The following is a 16106-nucleotide window of genomic DNA, read 5'->3' on the forward strand; positions in this document are numbered from 1 at the left end:
CCATGTGAAATCGGGGATTTGGAGGGATCTGGAGGGACCAAGTTAAGAGGTCGAACGTTTTCACATAACCGTGGTTATAACCACGGTTATACTAGAAGAAACGATCAGGAATGAAAGTGCGTCACTCGAAACGACGAGTGTGTGGGAGGAATGGGCGCCAGCTAGGGAGGGGAAAAAGACCTGAGGCGAGAGGGTGAGCATGGTGTAGAGAAGCCCTTCAACACTCGCACCAGAAAAAATAGAACCCACTAGGGAAAAAGGCCCAGCACACCTCTTGCAAGGAGAATAAAGTTTTAATTTCACAAAAATAGAAGTGCACCAGCAAAGAGCTCTGCTGCCACAGAACGTACTGGCTAAATAGATACAGGCAACATGTTTTAAAGGCACACAACGTCATCACTGATGAAATTACATACAGTACAAATCCACATGGCTGGTTGGTGCAACCCTATACATAGGCTACCTGCTCCAAATGGGATGCCAGGCCATTGGTTCCAGCCCCGTATGTCAATCTTCATCCAGGCGGGTTCCTCCTCGCACATCAGCAGGCATGAAGTTACAATTAATTGCTTATTAGCTGATGAAAAACAATACATTCTCTATCTCTAACCTAATGTGCACCCGGTATTGCAGACATGGGCTAAGATGAGACCTTAAGGCCATCACTTCTAACTAACTACAGCTCGATTCCAGACACAGCACTCTCCCAAAGCTTCCCACGCTCATTTTAGCTATGTTGTTTCATCCCTTCCAGCACCTCGCAGCATAAATAACATGACTTATAGTGAAGGCAACTAATCCCTGCCTTCTGATCTGCATTGATCGATTAGGGGTCCAACGGGTTTATGGTCAGTGGTCTGAGGGCAGATTGGCACCTTGGAATGCAGGGGGTCTTGGGTGCTGTTACTTAGAGTTGGGACAGGACAGGTCGGAGGCCCATGCCCTCCTTCTCGTGGGATTGCTTCTACAAAGAGCTCTCAACCCCCTTGTGGCCTTGCAGTTTGCATTCCTTCAGGGATACGAAATATTAGCAACATGAGACAATGGAGGGTCTATGAATCTCTGTAGCTCTGGCCTTTATCATCAATGCCCAACCAGGCAACTATTCCCGCATTAATATGCTTTATTTCTGTGTGTGTGTGTGTGTGTCTCCGGCCAGCAGCCCTGGCGTTAGCACAGAAGTGGGCCTCAATTCCAATATGGCTTCTACTATCCAAAATGACATTTGATTCCCTGTGTATACCAGAGTGAAAGCGTACGTCACCCACCACACATACCGGCCCCTAATGACACCCCCTTCCCTCCTGTAATCTCCCGAGCCCCTACTGCACAAACTCATGCCTCTGTCTCATCCGAAAGTGCTGGGGGGCCTGGGACGAACATCCTTCCTTCTCAACAATGGAATGAAGGGGGGCACTTGGTCAGTGCCTGTGAGGGCAGGGAAGAGTTATAGATTTTCTGTACGTCTTTTCGATAACCGTGGTCATTTGTGAGCGTTTACAGATTACTGTGGTTATCTGTAGTACATTACTATTAATAACTGCGGTTATGGGGGAAACTTTTTTTTAGAAAAGAGTTACAACAATGACATTAATCCAAAAAAGAGGATTTTTAAAGCTACAATGAGGTGGGGGTAATGGGTGTGGCCAAAGGCTTTGGCTAGTGAGTTACTTTAAGTTACCTAATAGTGCAATAGGGAAAGTGGCCATGGCCTAAGGCCATGGCTAGTGGGCCCGAACAAAACCTATTGAGGCAACATGTCAAGGGGCCATGGCCGAAAGCCGAAGGCCATGGCTCGTAGGCCCATTTAGGAGACCTAATGGAGCAACATGTAGAGTGGCCAAAGCTGAAGGCCATGGCAGGTGGGCCCCAAATGAAGTTATTGGTGGAGCATGCATAGTGTCCCTGGCCAAAGGCTGGGGCCAATGGTCATGGCTGAAGGCCATGGCTAGAGAGCGGGAAAGAAAAGTAGTGCTTTAAAAGATACAGTGAGCACAGCCAAAGGCTGTGCTCCTTGGCCTGGGCCGAAAACCCTGGCTAGTGGGCATGAAGGACATGTATAGAGGCCACGTTGCATAAGAAGCTTTTTGGGGGAACATGTACAGTGGGCACAGCCTAAGGCCATGGTTAGTGGCCCGTTCAAAAACCTTGAAATTCACTGAAAAAACCTTAGTTATGGTGTAGTTAAGTTACACAGATTTAACATAACAAAACCCTTGAAATTCAACGTATGTGGCAAGTCATGACCAGCTTAACTCAGAGTGTTCCCATTGCAAAGCCCATGAGCACAAACATATCATAAGAGAAGTGATTTACAATGACAAATAAAATGGCATTATGAAGGACATGGAAAAATGGGGGACATCAATGGGAGCGCGCCGGGTTATGCTGTTCATCACTTCCAAAAATCTGCTGAATTTCAAGGGTTTTGTTGTGCAGACTTAACTTCACCTTAATTAAGGATTTTCAGTAAATATTAGATAGTGCCACAGTGGCCGCACTATAGTTACGTGTGTACCTAGTTCCATAGGAAACTCAAAAATTGAATTGGTAATAACTTTTGACTTACAGGATGGATTTAGCTGATATTTCGCAAACAAAAGATTTGTCGAGGGTCCACCTCCTCAGGCTGGACCATTTTGCAAAGATTTGTTAGAAAGTGAATACTTTATTAAGTAAGCATAAAACCACTGTTTTAGGTCTACTCCCATTCATTTTCCCATATATAAAAAGTCCAAATGTCTGCACAGTGCATGGCGGAATTGGACCAAATAAGAAAAAACTTGGGAATGAAGTGTTGACTCGATTTTCGGGAGGGATCTGGGGTTATTCCATCCAGTAGTTTTTTAAATATTTGAGGGGGAGGGAGTGCCCGCTTCTCCCAAAGTTATAGCTATATCTTCCATGGTGCTTTGCAGCAGAGAGGCTGAGAGGCTTTTCAGAAATTAAACAGCAGCCATGTCTTCCCAAAATTCTAATGCTAATAACTTTTGACTTGCTGGATGGAGTTGGATGACATTTTCAAAACCAAATGTTTGTCAAGGCCCCGCACCCCCAAACCGGAAATTATAGGAACAATACATAAAAAAATAGAAAAGTTTTTAAGAAAAGAAAATACCAGTTTTCAGCCCATTTGTTTTCCCATAGAGAAAAAGTGAAGTTTTTTAACAGTCGCGCTGTTAAAACCGCTCGATAGATTTGGACCAAATAAGAAACAACTTGGGCACAACGCATTGATGTCATTTCCTTGACTGGTTTGGGGTAAACCCATCCACTAGTTTTTTAAATAATCAACAGCGAAGGGGGGGTGCCTCTGGCTCCTTAAAAGCTTCATATCGGCCTTGGCGCTTTGCAGCAGAGAGGCTGAGCGAGGCTAATAACTTTGACTTGCTGGTTGGATTTGTATTACATTTATTAAACAAAAAGATTGTCAAGGGGACCCACAAACTTTTGGGAGCAATTTGTTTAAAAAATGAAAACGTTATTGAGAAAACATAAAAATGCAGTTTTTAGCCTACCCCCATTCATTTTCCCACAGAGAAAAGGTGCAGTTTTTAAACAGTCCTAGCATGAAAACCGCTTGGCAGATTTGGACAAAATGAGAACAATTTGGGCACAAAGTATTGACTTAATTTCTTTGACTGGTTTGGGGTAAACCCATCAAGTAGTTTTACAATATTCAACAGAGAACAGGGTGTCCCCTGCTCCTTAAAACCTTTATCTTGGTCTTGGTGCTTTGCAGCAGAGGCTAATAACCTTTGACTTGCTGGATGGATTTGGATGACATTTTTTAAAGGAAAAGTGCGTCAGGCCCCCATCCCCAACTGGACATTTTTGGGATACAGTTATTTAACTGCTGGGCAGATTTGGAACAATGTTGGAATGAACTCCCCCACTACCTTACAGAGTCGAATGTTCTCGGCATCAGAAAAAGACTAAAAACTCTTCTGCTTATGCAGTATCTTCTAGGGGAACACTGATTGTTTTTTGAATGACAGCGCTTAGATGGCCTGGCCGTAGGTGCTATATAAATACCAACACCAATGGCAATAGCAAAAGCTATCACATCAGGCTAGAGGTCGGGAGTGGGAAACAAGACAACATGTGAAGTTGGGAATTTGGGGTGGGTCGGGGAGCCAGTTATGGGTAGACATTTTTCGATTTATCAAGGCAAAACCATGTGAATCTCATGAGATTACAGTGGCAACCCTGCAAGACCCGCTATGAAAAAAATGTGCATCACACAAAGCGATGAGTGATAGGGGTAATGGGAGAAGGATAGGAAGGGAAAAGCCAATTAAGTGGAGTGAGGAGGCCTGGAAAAAAGAAGGGGGACACATGTTGAGTGCCTGTGAGGACATGGAAGACTTTTTAATTCTGAGCAGTTTTTCACGTTATCGTGGGAATCGGCGAACCGCCACTCCACCATACGAATTTCTGTTATTGGAAATGATTACTGTGAAATTATCACAGAAAAAAGGTTTAACATCTGAAGTGGCAACATCTTCTAGCCAGTGGGCAATGGGTGTTTGGTAACAAATAAATTGTGATAGACACTGTGCACACATCTTGAGTGTTCTCTTTATCTTTGGTACATATTGCGTACATATCCCAACTAGAATACATGGATGCCATTTAAATGTGATGTGATACTCATTTACATTTCAGTAGCAAATTATAGTAAGAAGTGTGAAACAATAGGACATACTTAAATGGAGTTTTAACAATCTACCTTACCGAGATGAGCAATTAATATAGTCACAAAACGCATCCTGTAGTGCTACGATATGATATGCCAGTAGCAGGGACCTAACATTTGCAGTGACAACCCCAGCATAATCCACAACAATTTAACACCACTATCTGAATTCAGTGTGTACCTGAAGAGGTGAGCAGCTTGATGTTTGATCACATTACCCATTATGCATGGCCGCCATGAGTTGATCATTTCTTTGAACTTAGCCCAGTAAGTAATTGTGGACACTAGTATGGTCATAAGACAATTATTAAGGAAATGTGTTTGCAGGATTAAGGGTTGCAGCTTATACTTATTTGTGTATTAGTATATTACACTATGAATATGTAAGACGTTACTCCCAAAGCTTTTAATCCTGTCCCTCTCCTCCTTTCAATCCTCGTCTCCTTTGTACCAATCTTTCTTTTGTCTGATACTATTTAGATTTGTTGATTGTTTAGGCTTGCGGGCGAAATGTGAAAGTATTTTGGTTTATGAACTATGTGAACTGATATTGACAAACCTACAGACAAAAGCTTTATGGACTTCGGGAATATATTTTGATTCATGGATATTTTGAAATTACTTAATTATTGTAATTTAGGTTTGGAAAACCCCTTTTTTGTGGGGTGTGCAGAGCGGTAGCTCTCTTTGATCTGCCTAATTCTAACTGAACAATTTTATTAGCTTTTTTCCCTATTGGACAGGCTATCAACCAAGTGTGTTACTGGCATCCCTTGTTTAGTCGAGTGCAGAAAAGTAGCACGTAGTGGATTTTCTTCGGCTGTCACAGATTAAAGACACATTTCCAGGAGCAGCAGTCAGTGACATATCAAACAATGTTTTCGTCAAATGATGCAAACGATGGACAGATACATAAACTCCTATATCTGCACCATCTGTATAACACAGTATATGTTGGCTCAATATCATGTGTGCTGAAAATTCACATTTTGAAGGGTTGAATCAGTGAAAGAATGTTGATAAACATGCTAATGTTTTGTTTTGTCAGAATATTTGAATTATGATAATACAATTAGTGTTAATATTAATGTTAAAGGTATTTGTACCGCGCACTGTCACCCCCTGAGTGGTCCCCAAGTGCTCTAGCGCATCTGAAAAGGACAGCGTGAAACTAAAGGGGGGATTAGTAGGGTGTATGGGAATAGAAAAGTGAGAGTTTTGATCAGGGCCGATTTAATTTTTTTCCCTATTTGGGCATTTCTTTCCATTTTGCCAGGGCAGCGCTGGCAAAATGGGAAGAAATGCCCAAAAAAGGAAGATAGGGCGGGGAGTGGAGCCTACCTTAATGCATAGCTGCTGACCTGCTGCACTCCAATCTCCTGCACCAAGTGAGTCCCGGTTCGGCCCACAGACAAAAGTGTTTTCTGGGAACAGGATAGGAAGTCATGGATCGGAGGGTGGTATGCGAGTAGACATGCAGCTTTCTTTTTTTTTTTATCGCCGTCCGTGTGAATACTGGGCAGCCATGGTGGTGCCCGTCGCGTCCAGGGTATGGGCCCGAAACAAAGGTCGGGCTTGAGCCCCCGTATAAGCCCAAGCCGGCCCAGGCCTCACCAGGCTTACCCACCTCTATACCTCAAACGTCCTCAATATTTTCTATATATATTGATACAAATATAACACATTTGCATAGCAGCCAATAACAATAGAAATTGAATCCCTCAGAGAATGTGCCACATAGATCATAATTTCAGAAGGTGCTACAACGGAACATAGCAAATTATGATACATCAAAGTCGATCGGTTTCATAAAGCGGGTTTAACATATGATTGGTGAGACTGATATTGCACATATTCGGCAAAATTTCAGAACCCTTTCCAGGAGATAAAAAAAAACAATCCTCTGCCCTGCATTGGAATACATGAATTTGCAGGTGGAGGCTCAACCAGCTCAAATGAAGGTGAACATCATGTGGAAAACATAGGAACGAAGAGCTGTCAAGTACATCATTGCATCCATGTGACGGAAACCTAGCAGCAAATGTCATGGTAAAGGTTGTTTGATCACTTAAACAGAAGACTATAATTATGTCTTATTTGGTAATAATATTCTGTTCTGAAAATAAATCAGACCTTCATGAAATAAGGGACGTTTTTGACTCATTTCAAGCAGCATGAAACTGGTGGGATTTTGAGAAATAGGGACATGCATGGTGAATATTATTAGCGCAGAGGATGAGCCCTAAGGCTTTTGAATACAGGAACAGTAATTACAGTTTTTTTTGTTTGTACAAGATATTCAACAACCATTAACGATATACAAGAACAAATGTCAATGAATATTTAGGATGTATTAACAAAGCTATTTAAAGAAGTGCAGATGAATTATAACAATATCAGGTATCTGTAAATAGAAGGGTTTAGTTAGCTTCAAACGCAAAATATTTTTCAAAGAAGAGAGGTGACAAAACAGTAACATAATAACAAGCTAGACATATAACTAACATGACAAACAGGACGAAACACAAACAAAGGGAGAAAAGGGGAGGGAATAAAGGGATATATATAATGATAGTATTATTGATGATCTTTATCAGATAAAAAAAAAAATCAAGAAACTGTTGCCATTTCTAATTATGTTTGCATATTGGAGCAGGAGAGGAAGCTATGCAATTTTCTAACCTATGGATAGTGCAAATATTGTTCCACCAAAAATTATAATGAATGCGTTGTAATTTTTTCCAGTTGGTAGTAATAGTTGCAGTGCGACCATGAGACATACATCAAAGAGTTTTTTGAACGTTCATTGGCTACTGCAGTTTGTAGGAGGGAGCTCCCAGAGAATGTCAACACAAAAGTCTTGCTGTGTTTTAAAAATGAATTTGATAGTTTGCCATACAGAGATCCAAAAGGGTTGAACATGTCGACATTCAACAAACATGTGCTTAAAAGAACCTGAGACTAGTGAGCAACTCCAGCATAGGTCATTAGGTAAAAGGCCACATTTGATGAGGGAAGCAGGTGTATCAAAGGCTCTATGGTGGAAGAAAAAAAAGGGCTTGAGTTAGGCTGGCTGATGAAGTAATTTTCGAGATGCAATTCCACTGCGGAGGCCAATCAAATTGCAGATCTGGTATTGTGCAGTCGTCTTTCCAGTCATTACGTAACAGATCAGCTACCAGAGTTGATATCAAAGATTTATAGAAGAAAGACGCAGTACTATTGAGCCTTAGTATATAAAACAATCTTAGTACATCAGGTATATTGGAGATATGAATAAGTTGATCATAATTTTCAAACAGAGCAGCAATAATAATCAAGTACCGTTTCATGGCAGATGCAGGTAGATGATATTTGATAGCAAAGTCTCTAAAAGTAATGGGAGCATTTTGTGAGAAGAATTGGTTACAATATTTATAGCCTGATTCATGGAATTATTTGCGTGAAAAACGCAGATTTGCACGCCTTTCTGGCCGAAAATCCCTATACTTCAAACAGGTATTTTCGGGCAGAAAGGCGCGCAAATCTGCATTTTTTCACGCAAATAATTCCATGAATCAGGCATTTAATGTTTCTAGATAGCCATGGCTTCCACAATATCGATGTGCCTTTCACTTTAATCAGGGGATTGAGCCAAATGAGAGGGGAGTTAAAGGCAGATATTTTGGCAAGAGATGGGAACATATATAATTTAAGATAAGAGTGCAGATTGACAGAAGCAGGAATATTTCATAAATTTATTCTTACTTTTAATAAGGTAAATATCCGACAGGGGACAGGGGAATCCATATCTTTTTCTAGAAGCACCCAATTGGGAGATATTCCAATTCTTCTTGGACAAACCACATTTGTAGTTGCTTAATAAAAAAGGCCATGTGATATTTTCTAAAATCTTGAAAATTGACACCACCCATAGAACGAGGTTTCTTTAATTTACTGACCGATATTCTACGACTTCCTTTACCCCATAGAAATCTAAGTAGGCAAGAGTCTAGGGACTTGAAAAAGGAAAGGGGAAAGGAAATCGGTAACATATTTAAAAGGTTAAGAATTACGGGGGCGATCATAATCTTTATGGACTCTTAACGACCCCAACAAGAGAGATAAAGGGGTGACCTGACGTTACAGGTTCTTTAACTCTGGTTAGTATGATCTCTATATTTCTTTTTCGCATATCACAAACAGAAGTAGATATATGGATTCCAAGATATTTGAGGCCTTGGGGACACCATTTCATTCCTAGGGATAGCGTATTATGTGGCATGCAATATCTATTAAGGAGAACTATTTCCGAATTATCAATATTGAGCTTATAACCAAATACTTTAGAGAAGTTAGAGATAGCCTGTAAGAGGTGCGGACCACTTTCTTCTGGATTTTCCAGGAATATAAGAACATCATCCACGTAGGGAGCTGTTTTAATATAAAGATTCTGATATTGGATTCCTAATATATTGTCATTTAGTCTAATAGTCTCTAAGAAGGGTTCAAGAGCTAAAATAAAGAGGATTGGGCAAAGAGGGCAGCCTTGACGTGTTCCTCTGGACAGAGGGAAAAAGGAAGATAGCTGACCATTCACAAAGATTGCAGATTCAGGCATTGAGTAAAGTACACTGATCATGGATAAAAAAAGGGGGTCCAAGACCATGCCAGTTGAGGGTTCTAAATAAATAGCCCCACGCAACTCTATCAAAAGTCTTTTTGGCATCTAGGGTTACTGCAGCATGGGGATGTTTGGAGTGGTATATTAAATCAATAATATTCAAGAAAAGTCTAATGCTAGAGGAGGACACTTTCCTTTTGACATATCCAGCTTGATCTTGTTTAAGGAGATTGCGAAGGAAGGGGAGGAGTCTGTTGGCTAAAATTTTTGCATACATCTTACAATCGGTATTAATGAGGGAAATTGGGCGATAACTTCGAGGGAGTTTAGGGTTTTTATTGGGTTTGGGAAAAACAATGATCATGGCTTCGAGAAAAGAACCTTGCGCCTTCCCTTCTGATATAAAGTGGGAATAAAGGACATTAAGTTTAGGGACTGATAGATTGGAAAAATGAGAGTAGAAGCCTGTAGGAAAGCCATCAGGGCTGGGAGCTTTGCCTTTTTTAAGATGTTTAATGGCTTGAAAAATTGCAGCAGGGGTAATGGGAGCGTAAGAAAGTTAAGGTCTATCTGGGGGTATGAGTTCCTGGGTATGTTGTGCAAGAAATTGTCAATAGAGGTATGATTGGGAGGAGCTTCAGAGGAGTACAACTTAAGAGTACAAGTTTGAGAACATTTTAAGAATATCTGTATCAGAGCATTTTCTGTTTCCAAAGTGATCTTGCAGGATGACAAGTCTAGACTTTTCTTTTTTGAATTTACGGTAAGAGGCTAAAGAGTTGCCTGCCTTATTAGAGAGTTGGTACATTTTTGACTTGTATTTGAGCATATTTGCACAGGAATATTGGGTTACAATTTTATTATACTGAAGTCTTAACTTCAAGACTTCTTTTAGAACTGTAGGTGAGCCAGTACTGGCGAATTTAATTTCTAAAGGTTTCAGTTGTCTGAGAATAGATTCTGACTCTTGCTTTAGTCTTTTCTTTTTATTGGTAACAAATGAGATACTATTGCCTCTAAGAGCAGCCTTATAGCAATCCCAGTTGTTTATAGTGGATGTATCTTGATTTTTGTTTACAGCAAAGTAATTATTGTGTTGCAGGGTAACAAAGGTTGTGAATAGGACATTGTTCAGTAAGCTAGTATTGAAACACCATCTATTTGAGGGTTTAGAGTTACTGAGAGATTGTAGTTGAATGTGAATGGGAGCATGATCAGAGATCGTTATGGACTCTATTTGGGCTTTTAGGAGAAGATTTGCTATGGAGCTGGGTATGAAAATGTAATCCAGTCTTGAAAAAGATGTATGGGGTGCGGAATAAAAGGTAAAATCAGAATCAGTGGGTTGAAGTAAGTGCCATGCATCACTAAGGCCCAGTTCCAATACAAAATCAGTGAATTGTTTATGGGATGTAGTATTGGTAAAGCGGACGTTAGATTTCCTATTTAAAAAGGGGTCTATAATTTGATTGCAATCACCACAATCAAATTGTGGGGATTTGCCTGAAGCATGTGATTTCTAAGCAGCCTCCAAAAGTTAGGGTCAGGGGATGTTGGGCCATAAATGTTAAGTATGGAATATTCTTTAGAATTAATCGATAATTTGAGCAAAACCCATCTTCTTCCCATGCCATCAGACTCATTGGAGCGTATATTGCATTTGAGAGATTTGTTAACTAAAGTAATGACTCAATTTCTTTTTCCATCGGCAGCGCTAGAGAATACCTGACCAACCCAATGTTTCTTAACTTTGGCTGCTTCTTCATTGGAGAGATGTGATTCTTGAATGCAGGCAATTGAAGGTTTCAATCTGTTTAGATGAGATACATTTTGTCTTTTGATTGGATTATGTAATCCTTTAATGTTCCAAGAGACTATGGGCCTCATTACACGGACGGAGGTGGACCAAGGTGCTATTAGCACCTTAGTCCATGCCGGTAAAATACTGGCACCGCCTTGGTGGAAAGGGGAATTACCGCCTTATTCCAAGGTTGGTGGGGCGGTAATTCCCCCTTCCCCCATTGTCCTTCCCCATTCCCATTTTTGCCCCATAGGGCATAATGGGAATGGGGAAGGTGCTAATTACGGCACCGCAAATTGCGGTACCGTAATTAGCTCCCTGGTCCCTTTGCGGGTTGCTTTTTAACGCCTGCAAAAAGCAGGCGTTAAATTCTCCAACCCGCAAAGGGACCTCGTAGTAAGGCGGTAAGGTTTTACCGGTACCGGTAAAATACCGGTACCGGTAAACCCTTACCGCCGTCCGTTTAATGAGGCCCTATGTTGAGATGCAGGAGTATGGGGTAATACGTTTATAAACCATATGGTATAAATGGAAAAAGGTAATAAAAAAATTGAAAACATTTTGGTACCAATTGAGTGAAATGATACAGCACGTTGGCACGGGGTATAGTAATGTACCCAGCATAACAGATGAGAACATAAAGGGAGAGAGACATGGGGAAGGGGATACAACAAAAGGGTATAACATGGACTTAGGCAATAGTGAATAATCATTAAGGATTATGGATGTAAAAGTGGCCAAAAAAACCCAGCCACACCAGTCCATGTTAAGATAAAAGAAAAATGTGATGGGGCGGGCTGAAAAAATAACTAGGCCCACCGAAACCCTGCTCCGGTGGAGAAAGCAGAAAGTTGGATATCCGAATCTTCAAGTGATAGAAGGCGACGTATCCATGTCATTCCTTTTCTGAGATGGGATATATCTACGTAGATCCACTGAATTTTGAAATGTTGAGGTCTGTCCATTTAGAGTAACTTTAAGAGTGGCAGGATGTACAATGCCATATCTAGCATTTAGTTGCCTAAGAACTGGCCAAAAGGCAAGGAGCTCCTTTCTTCTTGCTGCCGTTGCTTTGGCTACATCTTGTGTTATACAAATTCTTTTTCCTTCCCATGTCAAGTTTTTGATTAGTCTGACTTTTTCCATAATAAGAGTGAGATGCGTGAAATCAAGGAGAGCTAGTATCATGGTCCTGGGTAGGTTGTTGGAATTTTTGTGAGGGTCTGAGAGGGCCAATTTGGGGTGCTCTTTGGATATTGAGTTGTACTGAGGCTGAAAGGCTAAGGACTTGAGGCAAGAACATATATAGGAAAGCAGTAGGGTTGTCCTTTTCCATCCCTTCAGGAAGACCGATTACACAAAGATTATTTCTTCTATTTTGATTTTCAAGATTTTCAGTTTGTTGTTGTAGAGTTAATACTGTGGCTTCCAGTGAGGTGACATTATCGTAAATATCCTCTGCGCTCCCAACCCGCCTCTCAACCTCATTGATCCTAGCCTCAAAGATGGACCACTTGCTATCTAGTTGCTGTAACTTACCATTAATGTCCTCCATGAAAGGTTTAAGAGCTCTTATTTCTAATAATATAGTTTGCATAACTGGGTCAGTTGAATTCTCTATAGGTGGAGGAGACTCGCTTTTTTGCCTTTTAAGCACAGCAGATGATGAGGGTGGCCCGTCTTTGGATTGCACTTTCTTTGCTGCCATATTGTATTATAAGAAAGTATTCTCTTTCTCTTCTCTCCTCACTTCCTCCCCTATCTTCTTATCTTTTAACTATTTTCACAGCTTTCCTCGTTCTCCTTCTGGTTTTGCTTTCTTTTCCTTCTTCTTTGACTTTTGCACTCTTTTTCTTCTCCTTCCTCCTTGCTATACGATTATATTCTTCTCTTTTCCCTTACTTATCTCTCCTTTCCCTTCTTCCCCTTCTTTTACTACTCCTCTACCCAAATATCATCACATGACTGCACCATTGCTCCAATAGTAATGTAGGTGAAAAACATTAGGGCTATGTAGGTTAAGGCGGGAATCAAGATGTACTTTGTGAAGGAAAAAGAACAAAAACAATTTATCACCTTTCTCTCTTTTTTCTATTTCTTTATTTTCTCTTTTGCTACTTTTCTTCTTTTCTCTTTCTTCCCTTTCTCCTTTTTTACTCTCCCCTCCCTCCATCTCCCTCTTCTTCTTCTCGCTCTCTCTCCCCTTTTTCTTCGTTCTCTCCTTTTCCTTTAAAAAAAAAAAAAGAAAAAAAGAAAGTCAGCAGAAAATGAATACAAGTCTTAAATATGCAGGCAGAATCTCCAAAATCCTTTTTTTCTCTTTTTCTTTCCTTCCTTCCCCTCCCTTCTCCTTTTTACTGTGTTGTGTCTGAGAAGGCTGCCCGTCACCTCTGCCACACATCTAACAGGAGGAGTCAACTACACCGCGTGCAGGATGACGCGGCTTAAGCGCCCAGCCTCCACGAAGAAGTCATTGACGCAATGCGGCCTCCAGAACCTCCACAAACTCCTTCAACGTCCGGCACCCGAAGCAGAGGGTAAGTGGCAGCCAAGAGGAACAAAATAAAGGTAAGTGAAGAGATTTAGAAAGTTATAAATACTCCACCGTAGCAGAATCCAAGAGCTAGGCTGCCATTCTCCACGGCGCCAAACCACGCTCTCTGTAGTTAAAGGTTTTAATATCTGTTTGATTAAAAGGACGGTTCTTTGGATTTTGGTAATGCAACATAGGCCTGTTCAGCTGCCGCAGAAGGGAATAATTAGGCCAATGCAGGAGATGACGTTGCGTGTTTGCATTCTGCTATGCATGGTTCTGCAGTAGCCCGATTCTCGCAAGCTCTGAGATGATGGTGCTGGTAGCGACGTCAATTGGGCGCTTGCCGAAGTTGTCCTGTGGCTCATAGAGGCTAGCTCCTCCTTCCAGTAGTGCTACAAGTGTCTCCAGGAAACCTTCTCTTGCGGCATCATGCGCAGGGCATGTGCCAGTGGTGGGGTCTGGTCTGTTAGGGTTGGCGCCACGCTGCAACAACAGTCTTGCGAGCTCTGGGTTACCCATCTGCATCACCTGCAAAAGGGAACAATACATGCAAGAATTAACACGCCAGGCAAAAATATAATGATTTATTTATTGCCTCATGGAAACATATACAATTCATCACATTAAAGACTATTAAAGATACAAATAAACTACCTGTTTAAGCACAAACATTTCTTATGATAAGCCTCATTACGAGTTTGCTGGTAACCCTTAAATGTGGCGGTAACTACTGCATTTAAGGGTCCACCAAATCGCGGGTTTGGCAGGATTTACCCCCAGTGCATAAATCCACCGCAATTTTGCTGATTTTCTGAGATATTAATGCGCACTATTACCGCCAACGGTAGTAGCAGTGAAAATTCCCCATTGGGCCCAATGGGGAATGGGGAATTCTCGAATGGGCCCAATGAGGAATGAGAAATTACCGTTCTGCCAAACCTGTGATCCGGCGCTAATAGCGCTGGGGGAGTTTGGCATAATGCTAATAGCCCCGGCGGTATCCCGTGGATACCGCCCAACTCGTGATGAGGCCCTAAAGACTTCTTTTTTAATGTTGACAATGATCAGAAATAGTAATGTTGATCGGTACAATGGTTATGAGTTAAAATGTACATTTTCATAATATGTAAAATGGACAAAACGTGTGTTGTGGCCAAACAATTTTTACGGGCCCATTGGCCTCAAGTCCTCGAAGGATGGTTCGGGGGCAGTGCTCTGGTCTAGTAAACAAGACTACACTAAGTAAAACGGGTACTGTGCTTTACTGCTTAGAGAATGGAGCCCGGCATTAAGCTCAATATAAGAAACTATAGAAAATATAAGAAAAAATAGTGAGAATTTCAGCTTTTCAGCACTTTCTCGGTTTTCATAGACTCAATAGTGAGCCACGTTCATGATTCAGATAGGACTAAAGCCAGCAAATCAAAACAGGAACAGAATGCATAACGCACGTACACTCTTTTTCCCCTATGCAACTATACATGTATTTCTTTACATGTATAGCAAATACTCAGCTTTATGGCATGTCTTTAAATGCACACCTTGTATAATAGACTACATCATATTCCTTACCTTTCATAAATACGATAAAATGGCTACTGCTCAGTATCCAAATTGGCCACGTTGTGGCATTACTGTCACTTTCAGGGTAATTCATAGAAATTCGCACAAAAGTGGCGCACGCGACTGGCGCACAGCGTGCCCGTGCGAATGTCTGCGCCAGCCGCGTGCGCTAAAATCGATTACCGCGCACAGCGTATTCATGGATTTTCGCATCCAAAACCAGCCGTGGCGCAGCGACCCTGCAGCAGCGCCAGTTACGCCCCCAAGAACGCCCTTGCGCAAGGAAAAGCCTTCAAAATCCCCAAATAATCGCAAAGGGCTGCGCTAACCCTGGACCAGTTCACAGGGCTGGCAAACAGCAAACGCCAAGCGGGGAACGTGTATTTCAGTGGTTCGCGGGAAGTTCCAGACGCGATTGTCCTGTGTACGTGTGCATTAGGGGTGCGCGTGAAGTATCACACGCAAAATCAGCAGGGTACGTGTATTTCAGGGGTGCGCGGGAAGTATCACACACGATTCCAGCAGGGTACGTGTATTTCAGGGGTGCGCGGGAAGTATCACACGCGATTCCAGCAGGGTACGTGTATTACAGGGGTGCGCGTGAAGTTCCACACGCGATTTCAGCAGGGTACGTGTATTTCAGGGGTGTGCGGGAAGTTCCACACGCGATTTCAGCAGGGTACGTGTATTTCAGGGGTGCGCGGGAAGTTCCACACGCGATTCCATCAGGGTACATGTATTTCAGGGGTGCGCGGGAAGTTCCACACGCGATTGGCCCCGTGCAAGCAAGGTACGTGTATTCCAGGGGTGTGCGGGAAGTTCCACATGCGATTTCAGCATGGTACGTGTATTTCAGGGGTGCGAGGGAAGTTCCACATGCGATTTCACCAGGGTACGTGTATTT

At 41.9% G+C, this 16106-nt stretch overlaps 1 protein-coding gene across 1 annotated transcript in view; it reads right to left on the reverse strand.

Annotated features, from left to right (window-relative positions):
- Positions 1 to 274: 274 nt before the first annotated feature.
- Positions 275 to 16106, reverse strand: part of LOC138510389 (cyclin-dependent kinase inhibitor 2A-like) — a 193491-nt gene continuing 177659 nt past the window's right edge. The window contains exon 2 of the mRNA XM_069626005.1: positions 275 to 14167. Within this exon, the coding sequence (XP_069482106.1) occupies positions 13904 to 14167 (264 nt within the window). The 3' untranslated portion in view covers positions 275 to 13903. The remainder of the gene's footprint in view (positions 14168 to 16106) is intronic.

The sequence above is a fragment of the Ambystoma mexicanum genome, chromosome 6p (assembly GCF_040938575.1).
Source record: "Ambystoma mexicanum isolate Mex_15411 chromosome 6p, UKY_AmexF1_1, whole genome shotgun sequence".
Classification (NCBI taxonomy): domain Eukaryota; kingdom Metazoa; phylum Chordata; class Amphibia; order Caudata; family Ambystomatidae; genus Ambystoma; species Ambystoma mexicanum.